Genomic DNA, 17,823 nt, shown 5'->3' on the forward strand with positions numbered 1-17,823 from the left:
TTGATACTTGGAATGTAGGCCATGGAAAATGTCAGTTACCCAAACGATTTACTACTGGGTAAAGAGTCATGCATGGCTTTCCTGCTTGTTTTCTGATGACTGAACTTGTTTAATAGTAGGCTATAAATACAATCCCTTAATTTCGAAAATGTATTAATGTAATTTTGAAATGTCAAATAGTTGTGGTGTAGGCCTACTGTGTGTTTGACAACATGCATATGTGGTCATCAAAGCCATAATTTAGCAGAAGTGCTCACAGTAGACGAATGCAATCAACAAAAGGCCACTCCAGACGCCACTACGTAGTGCGCAGTCCATCTTATATCAAACGGTCTAGCTATAGCGGTGTCATCAGGAAGGCAAAGCGAAGGAGTTTACTCCGCCCTGAAAGTGAGGAATTGTTGTATGGTCAATGAGAATGTCGAATTTGGTCAACAAAACATGTAATTGCTCATTTGCTACGTGAAGCTTACTTTATTGAATATAAGTTTTGTAATGGTTAGGTTTTTATGAATGCACATGTATTGTAGACGCACGTGGCATTTCGGCAACTTTGACAAAAAACTACTTTATAAAATGGTCCCAACTGATCTAGCGTCATTCAGCCTGCCTTCCATTTTGAGGACGTATTTCACTTGTAAGAGCAGTCACTCGACTATCTTGTCAATATGATTAAAACATCTTTGGTATCATACTCTCCGTTATGAGACCGTACCATTATGCATAGGGGTGAACGTTTTTTCAAATATAATTGTTGTTTGAGGCAGATCACCATTTATTTAAACGTTCTTACTGATAAAAACCCACTTACTTTTCACAGATGGTCATCTATTTCGCTGTGTCGTATTGATCCTTCATAGAAATATAATAAAGACTCAGTTCATATTCATCCACAAACACCCCCATTATATACAATGGTTAGGCCCTGATATGGTTTATTTTGGTAGACAAGGGCAAACAGTCTAGTTTTTGTTGTTTTTGGGACGAAATGGCAAGGTTTTTGAGAGCTGATGTTAGGAGTCTCCTCACCACACAGCTAAGAATGGCATCTGATCAGGTAAAAATGCACCACATATGATTAGACAACCACGTTTCGCAGCTAATACAGTCCAACGTTAAAATGAAACGAGTGGTATTCAATTGTCAATTGATTTCGCGATGGCCTTGGACAATTTGTAATGTTCTTGTTACTATGTCAGTCAGTATGTTACAATGTTACAATGTTTAACTGGTGTTTGGAACGTTCTGATACAAATTGTAGCAAACGACTACTGTGTATGATTGAGCTGCTTACAAGGCCATGTAAGCAGCTCAATCATACACCTCGGTCTAATGTGTATGGAATTTGGTTAAATGCGTCCATCTATGAATGATGAAGCAATTCTCTGACGCTACAGTTGTTGCCCACAATGGGCAGAGTTTTTTTGAAAGGCAGTGTTTACATTCTCTGGTCAATTCTGTTGGTCTTTTCAGTCAACATTAAAGGGGGGAGTTTTTCATTAGGACATGAAAATTAGTGTATGAATGATTTGAGGCTACATAGCCTAACACTTTGCAATGCATTGACAGAGATTACAGTATTCCACGTGCAAAAAGCTCCCCACTTCAATATGTGCTTTAGTTAGTTCAGCTGCATGTCACGTGCCACTTCAATGAGGATAACCCATAGAGATGTATAGAGGACTCAACTTGGAAATAACCAGTTTTTGCATGGACATTGCCATTGAGGGCTTCCACCATTTTAAAGTAGTAAACTGGGCTGGGATTTCTATGGTTTGGGAGCAGAAAGCTAATGATCAGAGCATTGTCTTCTTCAAATAGGGTGCTATGAAATGGTCTCCACTATGATACCAGCATCTAGTGGCCACAACATATGAATGACAAACTTTGGTTCAGGACTCCAGCACTGCAGGTGGCGGTTAATCACTAATATTAGCTTTGCACTTTTTTAAAACAGAAAAAGAATTGACTACTTCTATATACTGTATGCTGATAACAGCCTAGCCTTTACCATTGTAAAATGAAAGCTTTATGCAATGTGAAGGTCATGTTTATTTCTCTAATAAAAGTTGTGCATAACACAACATATCAATCTCATACATAGTCCTACTAAGGAACATCTTGTTGTTCTTATATGTTCACCTGTTGATTTAATTTTCTCCATTTACCAGCTGGGTGAGTTGGGCAAAGGTGCAGGGAAAGGAGGTGGCGGCGGAGGATCTGTCAGAGAGGCAGGAGGAGCCCTCGGAAAGAAACAGGCAGCAGAGGAGGAAATGTACTTCCGGTTAGTTGGGACTTACAGTATACTGTACGACCAATAGGTGGTATACCTATTTGTTTGCCAAAATTGACACTGTAAATGTATTTATCGAGGCTTTGTGGCAGTCTGCCTGGCCTGTATTCATACTGTCCTCACTGTACCTAACACTTTCCAATCTCCCTCTACAGGCGTAAAGAGCAAGAACAGTTGGCTGCACTAAAGCAGCATCACCAAGAGGAGATTGACCACCACAAGAAGGAGATTTCGAGGCTGCAGAGTGAGATTGACCGTCACAAGGGAAAAATTAGGAAACTGAAGCATGATGACTGAGACTCACTCCGTTAGAATAAAGGCCAGGGATTCTCTATGGCCAAATCCTAGTCATCGCCTGCACTGTCTCTGGGCAGCTCTGTGTATATGTGATTGATTGTTCTGTATATGCTTGAGGTTATTAAACATTTATTTGAAATGGTTATTGCTTTCAATTATTGTTTGTGCTAAAATTAAGATTTGAGATGTGGGGTGCCATTACGGAGGATGATTGTTCACCACATTACAGAAGGATGATTACAGCTAGTGTAGCTGTACTGTCTAAATGGATTCCGGCAAAAAGAAGACAAAATATGGCGCTGTCTTTTATTGAAACTTATCCCATGAATTGGTGTCTGTTCACAACTCTCAGTTTTGCCAATGCCATAACATCCTCCATTGAAGAAACAATCATGCAACATTGCTAATTGAAGGTGATATCAGCTTTTACCATCAGGCCGCAGATACAGATCCCATGTTCACAAATCTGCCAGAGCACAGAAATCCCCCCCCCCCCCCCCCCCCCCTCACATGAACCTGATCCACATGTTGTAATATTGTTTGATTTTCATTGTATTGATGCTGTGCTGTTGCTATGCAAGACATTTCCTGAAAGGGACACACAATAGTCATGTTAATCTAATTGCTATAGATGTATGAAAACATGAAGCTGACACTTATGAAAACAGAGTCGTGAAGGAGATGCTTGGTGTGGAGTATTATACATTTGAGACGTGTCTATTTCTTATATTTACATGCATCTAACCCATTGACTGTATGGATTTATTTAACTAGGCAAGTCAGTAAAAAAAAAATCTTAATAATGGTGGCCTACCAAAAAGCCTCCTGGGGAGATGGGGGCTGAGATTAAAAATATGGTACAAAACACATCACGACGAGAGACAACACTACATAAAGAGAGATCTAAGACATAGCATGGGAGCAACATGACAACATGGTAGCAGCACAAAACAGGGTACAAACATTATTGGGCACAGACAGCACAAAGGGCAAGAAGGTAGAGACAACAATACATCAAGCAAAGCAGCCACAACAGTCAGTAAGAGTGTCCAATGGACCCAGATAAAGAGGGACCATTGCATGTCTTGGGAGCAATGATTTCTGTAATCCTCGCTGTGTCCAGAGGGTGGCAATTAGCACATTGTACACTGCGTATAAAGCCCTGTATAAATCCCGTAAGGAAGAATACATTCTCGTCATTTCCTCTAAAGCTTTAGCTCCGCCTAGAAACCCCTGTCTTTTACAGCAGGACAACCCGTCTGTCTTTCTTTTCGCACATCATGGCGGACCGGTTCAATAAGGTGTGTAAGCGCTCAAGAACCAACATATCGAAATTTATAAATAATACGTCCATATAGATTAATTTTACTCCGGTTAAATATCTCTGTGCATTGTAAATGAAGACTAGTGGAGATCATTTCGTAGCATTTGTCGTATTTGACACATCCAGGATGTCATGTGTTGGCTAACGCAACTTAGCCGCGTTGCATTAATTTAGCTATCTAGCTAACTCGGACCAGACTGGATAGTTAACTACAAAAAAACCCGTCAGAAGACATCCCTAGTTCGTTGGCATTTTTGGTGAAGTGTTGAGGTCAAATGCGTATAGTTTTTGAATATTTCCTAATTAACACTGAATTTACTATTTAACGCTAACGTTATTTGGGTAAGCGACAGGCCACGTTTGCGCGAGTTAATGTTTAGACCCAGTACAAATGAAATCCACCCAAAACCACTCATTCCTATAATTTTAAATGGTTACTTAACTCTGCGGGAACAATATTTTTTGTGAACAAATGTTTAATTTTGTCGTGATAAGGTTGGTAGCAACATGTGGATATCTGTTGCAGTTCAAATCGACTACTAACCCCACAATGCTAATGCTCTGTATGGGCTAGCTAGCAAACGTAGCAACACACTATAATACCCAAGTCATTATCAGCGTGTTGTGGAGTAGTTAGCTGTAAAATAGCTCAAACAAACTGCACTGTCAATTTAGGATTCTACAATCTCACGATTTTCAGCATGAAGATCGATGTGCCTCAGAGTGGAGTCTGGCATTCGCAACGGCGCCATGCAATGCAACCGGAACTGAACATGCAAACAAATGGGAGAAATGTTTTAAACCCCCTATTGAATTAGACATTTCGAGGTAGGAATGCAACAAAAATATGAATAATGACTCGTTCGAGAATACAACCTCCTGCATTATGACATCGTCCAATATTGATATCTGACATGTATGATGGACGTTTTAGATCTTCTTTTCCTATTAACAGTTTAGTGAGAGTGGCTTCATCTCAATGCTACGTCATACGAGCCTAATTTCTCCCTACTTGAATGGCAGTAGCTCAGATTCACCTGAACATGAAATTTGCCAAGGAATCGCTGGAACGCTGCAGAGATGCACAAAAACAATACCCATTTTCAATGTTATATCTTTACTTTAAGGCTTGTTGGCCCTAAACCGTAGGTAAAATGTATTTATCCAAGTTAATTTGTTTTGCTTGTCAGTTTAACAACCATGAGAATACTGTACATGCACTACCATCGGAGACTTAGGCAACCTTGTTGAATCATTTGAACCACAGGTGGTGGGCAACTATTCTCAATTACTTGATGTGCTTCTTACCTTGCCAGGTTCTGCTGCTTGATGGCAGAGGCCATCTACTTGGTCGTCTCGCTGCCATTGTGGCGAAGCAAGTTCTGCTTGGTGAGTCATGTCGTGATAAATTAATACCCATCTTGTGACTGATCAATATTCAATCCAAGAATTTCATGTCACTTGATGTGTAATTGCACCTTGATTTGGTCCTAGTTATTTGATTAGCTTGCTACACCTTTCAGTGATGCTTTTTAACCTACATTGCTTGAGTAACTACAATGATAACTCGCATTACCATCTGAGACGGTGGATATTATACAATGGGCCTGTGTACTTATTTCAATGTGTAAGTCAGGATTTCCCTCGTTGCAGGCCACAAGGTGGTAGTTGTGAGATGTGAGGGTATCAACATCTCTGGAAACTTCTACCGTAACAAATGTAAGTTATTGACACTTTGTATATATTCAGGTTAACCCCTTTGGTGTAGTTGTAATGTGTTGTGTGATTCTGAGGTCCTACCTTTGATTCCTAGTAACTATTTTGAGCTAAATCTTAAGATTTGCTTGTCAGTGATGTTTACCACAGTAAATATTCGAGTTTAACGACCATGCGAATACTTTACATGCACTACCATCTGAGACATAAAGCAATATGGTATAACCAGAGTTGTGAAACGGTTTAGACACTGGCATAGCTTGAATGTATTGCGCCTATCTTTATGAATAGTGAAGTACCTGGCTTTCCTGCGTAAGAGGATGAACACCAACCCCTCACGTGGACCATATCACTTCAGAGCGCCCAGCAGAATCTTCTGGAGGACTGTAAGGGGTAAGATCACAGCCCCTTCTTTTAAACTGGGGTATTTTTAGCTCAAATTTTGGCTGTTTTTCAGCTGCCTGTCTAGGGGCTTGCTTGGACCTCACCTTTATGGACTTTGATTTAAATGGTCCCGATGGGGTGATTCAGTGGCATGAAGTATGCACATTCTGATCTCCACCTTGCACAACCTATGGTTTCTACTTGACTGTGATGAACACTTATCCCAAAGCTGATCATTTTGATGAGACAAACTTTCGGATCTGACTGCTGAGTTTAGTCAGGGCCACAATGTTGTGCTGGTGTCTGTTAACAGTTACAGGGAAGTTTCTGCACATTTGGGATTTATACCTATTTCATATTTACAATCTAAAATTGGCATGGAACCTATGTGTGCGACACTATCTCCATAAGTGTATATATAGATATATTTTTTCCTTGGCTTCCCTTGTGCTACAGAGTATTGCCTATCCTATGTGGGTTGACCTAATTGCCTAGTAACATCCTAACTTTATTGATCCCCCTTGGAACCCAACAGGCATGCTGCCTCATAAAACCAAGAGAGGACAGGCTGCACTGGAGAGGCTGAAGGTGTTCGATGGTGTCCCACCTCCTTATGACAAGGTGAGTGTTTCAATCATCCAGCATAACTCTGATCTTGTGCTGTCGGTGATGCTACTTTTTAATACTTACATTGTTTGAGTATTGACTTTGAGAATATGAGAGGTGAATGACTTGCTGTTGCTTTTGGAGCTGACATTTATTTTGTTCCACAGAGGAAGCGCATGGTCGTACCTGCTGCCCTAAAGATTGTCCGTCTGAAGCCCACTCGCAAGGTAAGCCTAAAATCAGTTTAGCAAGTAACACCACTGAATTGATCAACTCTTCATTGACTAGTAGGTAGTTGTCAAAAGTTGCAGGCCGCACTGTAGTTGAGCTAATGTTTAGCCACATTCTTGCTAGCCAGACATTGGCCAAAATTTATTTAGCCAGGTACCCATCTATTCTTATTGTCAGTGATGTTTACGTCAGTAAATATTCGAGTTTAACGACCATGAGAATACTTTACATGCACTACCATCTGAGACAACAGCTAAATAATAATTAGAACCCTAAGTAGTGGAAACTATTCTTATGACCTTTATGTTGGGCTAATGTTTGTGACATTATTGTTTCTACTTTGTGTGAACCTGCCTTCCCCAGTTCGCCCTCCTCGGGCGTCTGGCCCACGAGGTCGGCTGGAAGTACCAGGCCATCACAGCCACCTTGGAGGAGAAGAGGAAGGAGAAGGCCAAGATCCGGTACGCCAAGAAAAAGACGGTGATCAAGCTGTCAAAGCTGGCAGAGAAGAACGTGGAGAGCAAGATTTCAAAGTACACTGCTGTCCTGAAACAATATGGGGTCCTTGTCTGAGCTAGTTTGTGGTGGCCAATAAAGATAAATAAATGTTTATAGAAAGTTTGACTCGCGTGATTCATTTTTTTGGTGTGTTTGAGTTGCATGAAGTTGAGAAGGAAATGTAACTAGAGTAATGAATCTTTAGATGCTGCTCTACTGCTAGAGATGAACAGTATTACTTCTAATCTAAGTTAGAACACAATGGAAGCACGCCTAGACAAAATGCTGTTTTTATTTACAATTGGAGCAACATCCAGGTTGTACATTTTTCAAAACGAACACATTTTGCGTGTAACAAGTGATTATTAATCAGTGCTAAATGCGTTAATGTAACAATATATTTCTATGGCGTTAATCCTGTTCAACGCCTTGTGAAATGCTGTCGGAAACCCCGTGGATCAAATGCGTGCGCGCGTCTGGCAGGGTCGGGTTGACCGCGAGAAAGGGGCGTGAACGAGCGCCAGAGCGGTCATTCTCCGATGTGCAAACCCAAATAAACCAGAATCATATTTCTCGGAACACTTTTGTTCACATTTGGCATATTGTGACAATTTTAACGTTTTTCTTTTTAATACTGGGATTTGTGGAGCGGTAAGTGCTTCCAGGTTTTGTTATTCTTGATCGGGAAGGATTAGCAAAATGGGCTGTTGAAATTGCGATACTGTAGCAACTAGCTAAAGCGATAGGCCCCGGTGTTGGACACTAGTTAATCATGGGGGGAAAACACTTGAAATCAAATGGAATTTAATCCCTGCCTTTTGATCTTAATTTTTAATTGCATATGTACTGGTATTAATGTAAGCGAATTGCCAATTATGCTCAGTCGAGGGGGGCGGGTCTGCTTGGCTTTGTGTACTACAGACAAGCCCACGTCCCAGACATGCATCGTGCAACCCAGCTAGTAGTAACGTTTGCCAGATGTATCTCCCACATGCAAAATATATTTCAACCGACTAGTTTAGCTACTTGACGCACTTTTCAGTTAAAAGTAACGTGATTGTAATATCGTGCTTGAATTTCATAGATTAACGTGCATCTCGGTTAGCAATCTAGCACGTGAATGGTGTATTACCTCATACTTGTAATATAGCGCGCGAAAAAGTATCCAGGTGGCTGTCTGGTCGACACTGGCACTCATTTTTGTGTGTGTGGTTTTACAGTACGCAACCGTTATTGACAAAACAATACAAAGGTACATGGGGAACACAAGTGTGTGTGTGTATACAAAGAGTATACAATGGGCAGTTGGGCTAGGGGGTAAAATAACATAACACTGACACAACTCCTGCTTGGTTGGCTCCAATGATGTGTAAAGTCTGTATTGCGGATGCAATGTAATAGCCAATGAGAGGCTTTGAAGCCACCGGTTGCCATATTGGTACTCAGCAGCAGTCATCCACAGGAATGAATTGAATTCTACAGTCTTTCAGTAAGAAGTTTCAAGGACAAAATTACATGTATTTAAGTATTTGTTGTAGTGGGGACAGTAACATTAGTACTCCTTAAAAAAATACTTTAAAATCTCTTAAGGATCAATTTTGCCTAAAATTACATACCCAAATCTAACTGCCTGTAACTCAGGCCCTGAAGCAAGGATATGCATATTCTTGTAACCATTTGAAAGGAAACACTTTGAAGTTTGTGGAAATGTGAAAGTAATGTAGGATAATATAACACAATAGATCTGGTAAAAGATAATGCAAAGAAAAAAATGACCTTTTATATATTTTTTGGTATCATCTTTGAAATGCAAGAGAAAAGCCATGTGTTATTCCAGCACAGCTGCAATATAGATTTTGGCCACTAGATGGTAGCAGTGTATGCGCAAAGTTTTAGACTGATCCAATAAACCATTGCATTTCTGTTCAAAATTTTGTATCAAGACTGCCCAAATGTGCCTAATTTGTTTATTAATAACTTTCATGTTCAAAACTGTGCACTCTCAAACAATAGCATGGTATTCTTTCACTTTAATAGCGACTGTAAATTGGGCAGTGCAGTTAGATTAACAAGAATTTAAGCTTTCTGCCAATATCAGATATGTCTATGTCCTGGGAAATTTTCTTGTTATTACAACCTCATTCTAATCGCATTAGCCTACGTTAGCTCAACTGTTCCCTGGACTGAAAGCCGATCCCGAAGAAGTTTTAAAGACATGCTCGGGAACTTTTGCGACTACTAAGTTTTTTTTAATCCCCCCACTTTGGTCTGGATGTGTCAATGTGTAGTTCATGCGTGCATAATCTATGAGCAGAATTACTGTTTTATCTCAATAGCGGAGGTGCCTAAAGATGTTTCCCATGTACTTACCACAAATTTCTGGTTTTGCTAAATTAGCAGTATTGTACATAGCTCTCTCCGTTGCGCTTTTTTTTTAATGGTCATTAGAGTATACATGATCTCAATTTTAGCTTCAAGACACCAGCCATTTGGAAAAACTAAAACGTAGATTGTGCTGATTTATTGGCATATTGAACCATATCGTGCACAGTAGTTTAAAAACTCAGTAGATAGTGCTAAGACAATGGGCTTGTTCGCCTGACTGATCTACAAAGATCCTTGAACCATAAATAACTACTCATTATTATTTGTAGGTCAGTCAATCACAATTTGCCCATGATACATTACAGTTTTGATCTTCTCGAACAAGGCCAATGACATCATATCTGAATTTTGCCATCTTTATGCATGTTCCCCATTAGCCACAAAATCTCTGCACCATTTCCCTACATTTCCCCCCACGTGTGCCAGCCCCCTAGCAATTCGAGTTCAAGCCAATGAGCTTCAGCCCCTCGCCATTTGAGTGACATCTAGCAAGATGCACATACATCAGAGTGAGAGAGAGAGCAATGACATGGTGCCCATATTGCGGTGTGCATATGTGATATAGTACACAACTTTGTGGACCACTTTTCGCTCGTGAGTGCTACTTTCAGAACTACTGACTAAAAATAACCTACATGAAATATATATGTTTTATTTGATATTTTTACTTCTTTGTTTAGTTCACATAATATAATTTAAAAAATATGCATTAAGGTGTCTGTAATAGAATATACTTTGCAAAAACGACTGTAGACATTAATAAACGCATCTTTATAGCTTCCAAAATCTATTATTTAAAAAAACAAAAAAACATTATACAATGGAGGAGTATGAAAAAGGCTGCTTTGTGGCTTCCTTCAGTACTGTCAGACATCAGTGGTTGGCTCTTTTATTTTTTTATTTTTATTTTTTATTTTTTAATTTTACCGTTATTTTACCAGGTAAGTTGACTGAGAACACGTTCTCATTTGCAGCAACGACCTGGGGAATAGTTACAGGGGAGAGGAGGGGGATGAATGAGCCAATTGTAAACTCTATAACAATGCTCTGTAGATAGATAGCCAGCTAGCTAGCTAACTTACCAAGCTGAACTTTCCCTATTTCTATTATTCACATTTAAAAAAGTATCCACTGAATTTCTGTCGACATAGGCTTGATAATTCTTTCCCTGTTGTGGAGGTTTATTGGGAGTCTTGCATGACGATGACATTAGCTAGCTAACGGTGGGTCAGGTGGCAATGGCAAATAAATAGGCCTATTACATCACAGTTGCATTTTACCCAATACCTAACATGTTCATATCCATAATTTGGCAGTAGATAGTATTCTACTCATTGTAGAGTAGCTAGTATTGTATTATTATGCCTTACATATTGTTTGTGAATGCGCAGCATAGGTCATGTATAGGCCTGCTTCTTCATGTGGTGTCTAGTCCCCTGGTATCTCTTTTGATTCACATAATTTGACCCAAAGGAGAATGGCAGCTGAAGTGAATGGCAGTTCAGCTCCAGTTAAGGAGGAAGACGAACCAATGGACATAACTGTAACACACACAGAGAACTACCAGACACTCATAGATGCAGGCCTTCCACAGAAAGTGGCAGAGAGCCTGGATAATATATTTCAGACTGGTAAGTGCAAAGGGCGGGGGTTGTTCACACTACTTCTTGATTGCATTGCATGATATTTCTTAAGACATCATAATGTATATTTCTGCAAGCTCAAGAAGACTATCAACCAAAGGATTCCACCTTGGTCAGTGGTATGATGTAAGTCACGTTGAGTGAAGGAGTCAGTGAGCGTTAAACTCATAGCTGTGTAATGGTGACTTACAGAGAGAGCCCTCTCCCCCGGGCGTCATCATCATGTTTCAGTGACTCTCACCAGGAATGTATGACTTAGTTGTGACCCTATAAATAGAACGGAGTGGCTGCCAATCCGACTTTTCCTGAACCCTTCTTCCCGACAACTAAAGGTCAGAGAGGGCCTGCGCATGTACAGGATTCTCTAAGTAGATTTTTTTATGTTGTCACTGCCCCTTCCTCTCCGCGTCGATGATCGGACATCTTTGCCTGGTGTAGTCTACAGACTTTGGCATGTTGAACAATAGACATGATCGACTTACTGTACAACACAACATTTTGTCTGTTGTAACAGTAGGCTATTGCAAACATTAGCACAACACAAAAAGGCAGTCTAAGTAACGATTTCATGTTCTTTTTTCAGGAGGCTGTACATGCGGCAATTTAGACAGCATCTCAACCAAGAGCAAGACACAGACACGCAGTCTATATAGCGATTTAATGTTATTTTTTTCACCATCACTGCAAACATTTGCAAAGCAGGGGGCAGACAAGCAGTCAAAGTAGCAGTGTTCTTTTTTTAGCTTCTCAGGCTACAGTATGGAAGCATAACTATAAAGATGACATTATTAGAAATGTACACGTGTGACTAAAACGCAGATTGTTTTGCCCCAATGCATTGTGTAAACTGCGCCCCTGCTTGTGCTACGGCATTATCCTTAGTTTCAACAGACAGAGAAGGTTGTAGCCTACACCCTAAATTAGCCTACTTTTTTTATTTTTATGTTCATTCAAATAGCCGCATGTTCAGAAATATGAGGCAGAGACGTAGCCTTCATGATCATGTAGATAACATTTGTGGAGGGTTCAGAAGAGGGTGGGTAAAGAGAGAAATGTGAATGGGGAGGTTGAGCAGCAGCTATGTTAAAAAAAATGTGTCCGCAAAATAACACATGCGAAAGAACGTAAATTGGATCTTCAGCTCTCGGGGCAAAAAAAAGCAAGGGGGCAGGGTGGTTACATACGGATCCGCAGACACCGCCTAAATAGAATTCTCTCTCTCTCTCTCTCTCTCTCTCTCTCTCTCTCTCTCTCTCTCTCTCTCTCTCTCTCTCTCTCTCTCTCTCTCTCTCTCTCTCTCTCTCTCTCTCTCTCTCTCTCTCTCTCGCTCTCTCTCTCTCTCGCTCTCTCTCTCTCTTGTGTGGTTGTATGTGTGCATCCCAGGACTGGTGGCTTACGCTGACCTGGACGAGAGAGCCATCGACGCCCTGAGGGAGTTCAATGAGGAGGGAGCCCTGTCAGTGTTACAGCAGTTCAGGGAGAGTGACCTGTCACATGTGCAGGTGAGTGGTCCTGTCCACACTGTCGCTCAAGAGTGGTCATACAAAGACGCAACAAGGTATAAAAGTCATTTACACTAAACGCTATTGGTCCTCTCTCAGAACAAAAGTGCATTTCTCTGTGGTGTGATGAAGACATACAGACAGCGAGAAAAGCAAGGAAGTAAAGTTCAAGAATCCACAAAGGGTCCTGATGAGACTAAGATAAAGGTGAACAAATTGTTTCTTCTTTTCCCATTAAGTGCCATAAGCGTATGTTTTGACAATATTGGACATATGGACTAAAGGTCTCTGAGTGAATGTATCTGTCGTTGATACTGTCTAGGCTCTTCTGGAAAGAACAGGTTACACTTTGGACGTCACCACAGGACAGAGGAAGTATGGGGGGCCTCCACCTGACGAGGTGTACTCAGGGGCCCAGCCTGGAATCGGAACAGAGGCAAGAAGCACAACCTATTTTCTATTGCCTGTCAGTCTTCTCATGCAGGCTATTGCCTGTCAGTCTTCTCATGCAGGCTATTGGCTGTTAAGGAGGTGTCCTCCTCTCAATTTTGGGCTGTTAAAAAAAACATTCGCAAACCTTATGGAAACGAATGCAATGTTATTACGGTTCAACATTTTTAAGGTGCAATAAGTCAGATTTTCGTCCACAAATATACGCAAATTAAAATATGTTATATGTAAATAATTAATGGTTAGTTAATGCCACAATGCAGTTAGAAACTTGCTAGCTAACATTGGAACTAAATAAATACCTCACTTTGAACCACAACATTTTTAGTATAGGTAGACAAAGGAAGGAAAGTCAACTTTAAAACGTAATGTAGTTTTATTGGGATTTGCAGCTGTTGTTGGTAAGTAATGAATCTACAAGCTTCTGAAACATCTTACTCAGCCTTTAAAGTTATGATATTCTCTAATATGCCTTTTCCCAAATCGACCTCTAAGTTTCTAGAGTGCTCCATCTTGTCTAAGTCAAAAATGCATTGAATACAATCAAAGCTACACAGTATGCTTGTAATTTGCCAATTTGATCTTATCAATGCAGGTATTTGTTGGCAAGATCCCCAGAGACTTGTATGAGGATGAGCTGGTGCCTCTGTTTGAGAAAGCCGGGCCCATTTGGGACCTGCGTCTAATGATGGACCCCCTCCTTTCGGGTCAGAACAGAGGTTATGCCTTCATCACCTTCTGCAATAAAGATGCTGCCCTAGAGGCCGTCAAGCTCGTAAGATTTCCCCTTTTAATCGCCACAAGTAAAGAGCATGACTTGGTAATTTATGGTGTTTGCTTTGCTAGCCATGGAATATAGCTAAAGGACCGCCTCACAACAATAAGTCTGAAAAATGGCTCTCTTTTCTTTTATCTCCCATGAATCGCCTCTATTTCAGTTCGCCTCAGTGTATAGGGGACCTGGCTGTCCCTTCAGTTCTTAACCAATGTTTTCGTTTTGGGAATGATTTGTTAATACTTCAAATCAAATTTAATCGAGTGGATTAAAATCTATTCCTTCCATGAGTTGCTGAGTTCCATAAATCATTGCCAGTAGCTGTAACACAGTTCTGCGGTTAAGCTGAAGTTGCACATCTATTCACGGGGGACAGGAATCTAACATTAAAAAGCTCATGCATCTTCCTGACAGCTTAAATTGTATTTACTCCACACAAAAATGAGCTGCAGGGCTAACTGGTTTAAATTGAGGGAAAAAAACAAAAGTGTTTTTTACCCTTGACCTTTCTGTGTTTGCCACCTGGCTAAACCATCTTAAATTATCAATGAAGAATATTGATGAAGCCAGGCAGAAGAGTGGCAGGTAGAATGCACAACGACCCTGACAGGTATTTTAATAAGGGGGACACTCTACTGGATCCTGTTCTGTGGATTATATTTCTGTAACTGGCACAACCGTCTTTTAGTGGAATGTCACCAGTGTTGCTCTGGAATATTAAAGTATTCTTCTCATGTTTATGTAACTGTAGTGATATGATAGATAGGTCACCAGTGTAGCTCTAGAATATTATAGTTAATAAAAACCAAATTCAAGCATACGTTTGTTTTATTAACACGGAATAATGAGTAGAAAGGTGAGGTCACAGACTGTTTCCCAACTCATTCATTTAGGCTCTCTACAAAGAACTCGTTACAGGCCACCATCAGCTCAGAAACTAAAACGACAAACTCCTGAAAGACCAGTGGGTTGCCTGATATAATTTACAGGGATGACTTTTCCAGACTACCTGACCAGGGAAAACGCTGGGCCCTAGTATAGTTTGTTATACGAGGCCCTTCGTTTTTCCTCATCACCCCACATGTTCAGGGAAATCTCCTGGGGCCTCATTTATAACCGTTGCACACAACATTTCTGCGCACGCCATTTCTGAAAACTCTGAGCATGTACACAAAAATTTAGATTTATTAACTTGGCACATGCCATACATACTCATGTCTCCTGTGGTAAAACTGTGCACGTGAACGAGCATTAAAACTCCACCTGGAAAACACCTCCATACACATACAGTCAAATATTTTGCATAAGCTACCGGTCTATTTATTGTGTTGGCAGAATGTTTTCATACACATTTATGCTGTATCTGGAAAAGGGCAGTGTCAGTTATCTGAACAAGAAAACAATTAGCAAATTGTCGTGGACCTGTCTACAAAATGTTTGAATTTAACAAAGTTTTAAATCGACTTTTCCCCCCAACCTAAATATTATGGACTGGCCGTGAATTCTGAAATTATAGGGCAGGCTACAAAAAAAATGCAATTACAATACTTACAGTAGTTAGATGTTTTAATTTATTTTTCATAGTACTACTGATATTCATCACTGCATTGTTGGGAAAGAGCAAGCAAGAAAGGCATTTCACTGTAATCATGCACATGACAATAAAAACTAGAAACTTGATACAAGATGGCGTAGCAGTCGGACGTGTCTTTGTTTTGTCCTGTCCCGTGTAAATAGTCTTCGTATTTTTTCGTATACATTTCGTATATATTTTAATTTCACTTTCCATCTAGGAACTGAATATACATTCCTACATTCCGCCTCACCCAATGTGGTACGGACCTGCTATTTTTTTATACTTTAGAACCGTAACCCCAATCAGAAGCTAGCCAGATAACTAGCTACTAGCTAGTAGTCAGTTAGCCACTGCTGCGGTCTTCACCCTCAACTCGGACACAGCCAGCTTCAATACCTGGGCCAATACCTGCCAGTCTGCAAGCGCGTTATCAACCCAGAGCATATAGGACTGCTTTTTCTCTACCACATCACCGGATTCCTGACGCAACCTCTGGACAATTACACCGTATCATCACAGCTAGCTAGCTGCAACCGAGTGGCTACTACTGGCTAACACCTCTGTCCCGAAGCAAGCACCAGTTAGCCTTGAGCTAGCCTCGAGCTAGGCCCATCTGCCGGCTAGCTGAAGAGGTCTACCAGCGAATTCTTGGGCTACAATACCAGCTACAAGCTAATTTAGCCATTTTTTTGCCGCTGCTAGTAGCTTTTACCTTCTGCACAGACACCAGCCCTGTTATTAGCCTGGATATTACTCACCAATTTACCAGCATCGGACTGTCTCTCGACAGTACAACGCCGGATTCCTGCCGTAATCCCTGAGCCACTACTTCTGATCCTCACAGCTAGCTTGTAGCTAGCGCAGCTAGCGCCACTGCCACGAAGCTAGCACCAGTTAGCAAACACAATTCTACAATTCACAACCTCTCTTTCGCCATCGCCATCTGGCTTGGATTCTCTGTCGACACGACCACGTCTGAGCAGACCCCCTCCGTCTGAGCAGACCACCCCCCGGGCTACTAACTCTTAAACGCCGCGTGCTAGCTTAGTGGAGGCCTCCCTGCTCCATCTACGGCTGCCCCCTGGACACTATGATCACTTGGCTACATAGCTGATGCATGCTTGACTGTCCTTTAATTCACGGTACTCCATTCTGTTTATTTGTGTTTTATCTGTCGGCTCTGTGCTTTAACTCAGGATCTGTGTGTAGTTAATCCGACCCTCTCTGCCTAGTCGTCGCCATTTTTACCTGTTGTTGCTGTGTTAGACTAGCACCCTGTTATTGCTGCTGTTATCTTACCTGTTGTTTTAGCAGCTCTCCCAATCAAGACCTGCAATCACTTTATGCCTTATTGTATGTCTCTCTCAAATATCAATATGCCTTGCATACTGTTGTTCAGGCTAGTTATCATTATCATTGTTTTGGTTTGCAATGGACCCTGTAGTTCCACTCTCCGTACCTCTGATACCTCCTTGGTCCCACCCCCCACACATGCGGTGACCTCACCCATTGAGACCAGCATGTCCAGAGATACAACCTCTCTTATCATCACCCAGTGCCTGGGCTTGCCTCCGCTGTACCCACGCCCCACCATACCCCTGTCTGCACATTATGCCCAGAATCTATTCTACCACGCCCATAAATCTGCTCCTTTTATTCTTTGTCCCCAACGCTCTAGGCGACCAGTTTTGATAGCCTTTAGCCGCACCCTCATCCTACTACTCCTCTGTTCCTCGGGTGATGGGGAGGTAAACCCAGGCCCTGCATGTCCCCAGTCACCCTCATTTGTTGACTTCTGTGATCGAAAAAGCCTTGGCCTCATGCATGTCAACATCAGAAGCCTCCTCCCTAAGTTTGCCTTACTCACCGCTTTAGCACACTCTGCCAACCCTGATGTCCTTGCCGTGTCCGAATCCTGGCTTAGGAAGGCCACCAAAAATTCTGAGATTTCCATACCCAACTATAACACTTTCCGTCAAGATAGAACTGCCAAAGGGGGAGGAGTTGCAATCTACTGCAGAGAGAGCCTGCAAAGTTCTGTCATACTTTCCAGGTCTATGCCCAAACAGTTCGAACTTCTAATTTTAAAAATTAATCTCTCCAGAAATAAGTCTCTCACTGTTGCCGCCTGCTACAGACCCCC

At 41.3% G+C, this 17,823-nt stretch overlaps 3 protein-coding genes and 3 non-coding genes across 7 annotated transcripts in view; all 6 read left to right on the forward strand.

Moving 5' to 3' along the window:
• Positions 1 to 663: 663 nt before the first annotated feature.
• On the forward strand, positions 664 to 2,733 carry atp5if1b (ATP synthase inhibitory factor subunit 1b). 2 transcript variants are annotated; one of them, XM_071366613.1, is made up of 4 exons: positions 956 to 1,057; positions 1,822 to 1,912; positions 2,172 to 2,284; positions 2,449 to 2,733. In XM_071366613.1, the coding sequence occupies exons 2-4, from the start codon at positions 1,874 to 1,876 to the stop codon at positions 2,588 to 2,590; spliced, it is 294 nt and encodes a 97-aa protein (XP_071222714.1). In that variant the 5' UTR covers positions 956 to 1,057; positions 1,822 to 1,873; the 3' UTR covers positions 2,591 to 2,733. The 2 variants fall into 2 exon arrangements, with proteins under 2 accessions (XP_071222713.1, XP_071222714.1); XM_071366612.1 differs by lacking the exon at positions 1,822 to 1,912 and having other exon boundaries at positions 664 to 1,057.
• Positions 2,734 to 3,769: 1,036 nt separating this feature from the next.
• rpl13a (ribosomal protein L13a) lies at positions 3,770 to 7,469 on the forward strand. The gene is made up of 7 exons (XM_071366611.1): positions 3,770 to 3,891; positions 5,231 to 5,303; positions 5,568 to 5,633; positions 5,922 to 6,023; positions 6,550 to 6,635; positions 6,788 to 6,847; positions 7,215 to 7,469. The coding sequence occupies exons 1-7, from the start codon at positions 3,871 to 3,873 to the stop codon at positions 7,422 to 7,424; spliced, it is 618 nt and encodes a 205-aa protein (XP_071222712.1). The 5' UTR covers positions 3,770 to 3,870; the 3' UTR covers positions 7,425 to 7,469.
• On the forward strand, positions 5,758 to 5,839 carry LOC139554060 (small nucleolar RNA Z195/SNORD33/SNORD32 family). The gene has a single exon (XR_011670794.1). It is a non-coding gene; the product is annotated as a small nucleolar RNA Z195/SNORD33/SNORD32 family (small nucleolar RNA).
• LOC139554065 (small nucleolar RNA SNORD50) lies at positions 6,217 to 6,288 on the forward strand. Its single transcript, XR_011670799.1, has one exon. It is a non-coding gene; the product is annotated as a small nucleolar RNA SNORD50 (small nucleolar RNA).
• LOC139554059 (small nucleolar RNA Z195/SNORD33/SNORD32 family) lies at positions 7,021 to 7,102 on the forward strand. The gene has a single exon (XR_011670793.1). It is a non-coding gene; the product is annotated as a small nucleolar RNA Z195/SNORD33/SNORD32 family (small nucleolar RNA).
• Positions 7,470 to 7,837: 368 nt separating the features above from the next.
• Positions 7,838 to 17,823, forward strand: part of LOC139553850 (heterogeneous nuclear ribonucleoprotein R) — a 13,068-nt gene continuing 3,082 nt past the window's right edge. Inside the window, exons 1-6 of the mRNA XM_071366588.1 lie at positions 7,838 to 8,000; positions 11,208 to 11,365; positions 12,761 to 12,879; positions 12,979 to 13,086; positions 13,202 to 13,315; positions 13,925 to 14,104. Coding sequence (XP_071222689.1) covers positions 11,212 to 11,365; positions 12,761 to 12,879; positions 12,979 to 13,086; positions 13,202 to 13,315; positions 13,925 to 14,104 — 675 coding nt within the window. The 5' untranslated portion in view covers positions 7,838 to 8,000; positions 11,208 to 11,211. The remainder of the gene's footprint in view (positions 8,001 to 11,207; positions 11,366 to 12,760; positions 12,880 to 12,978; positions 13,087 to 13,201; positions 13,316 to 13,924; positions 14,105 to 17,823) is intronic.

Source organism: Salvelinus alpinus, chromosome 25 (assembly GCF_045679555.1).
Source record: "Salvelinus alpinus chromosome 25, SLU_Salpinus.1, whole genome shotgun sequence".
Lineage (NCBI taxonomy): Eukaryota > Metazoa > Chordata > Actinopteri > Salmoniformes > Salmonidae > Salvelinus > Salvelinus alpinus.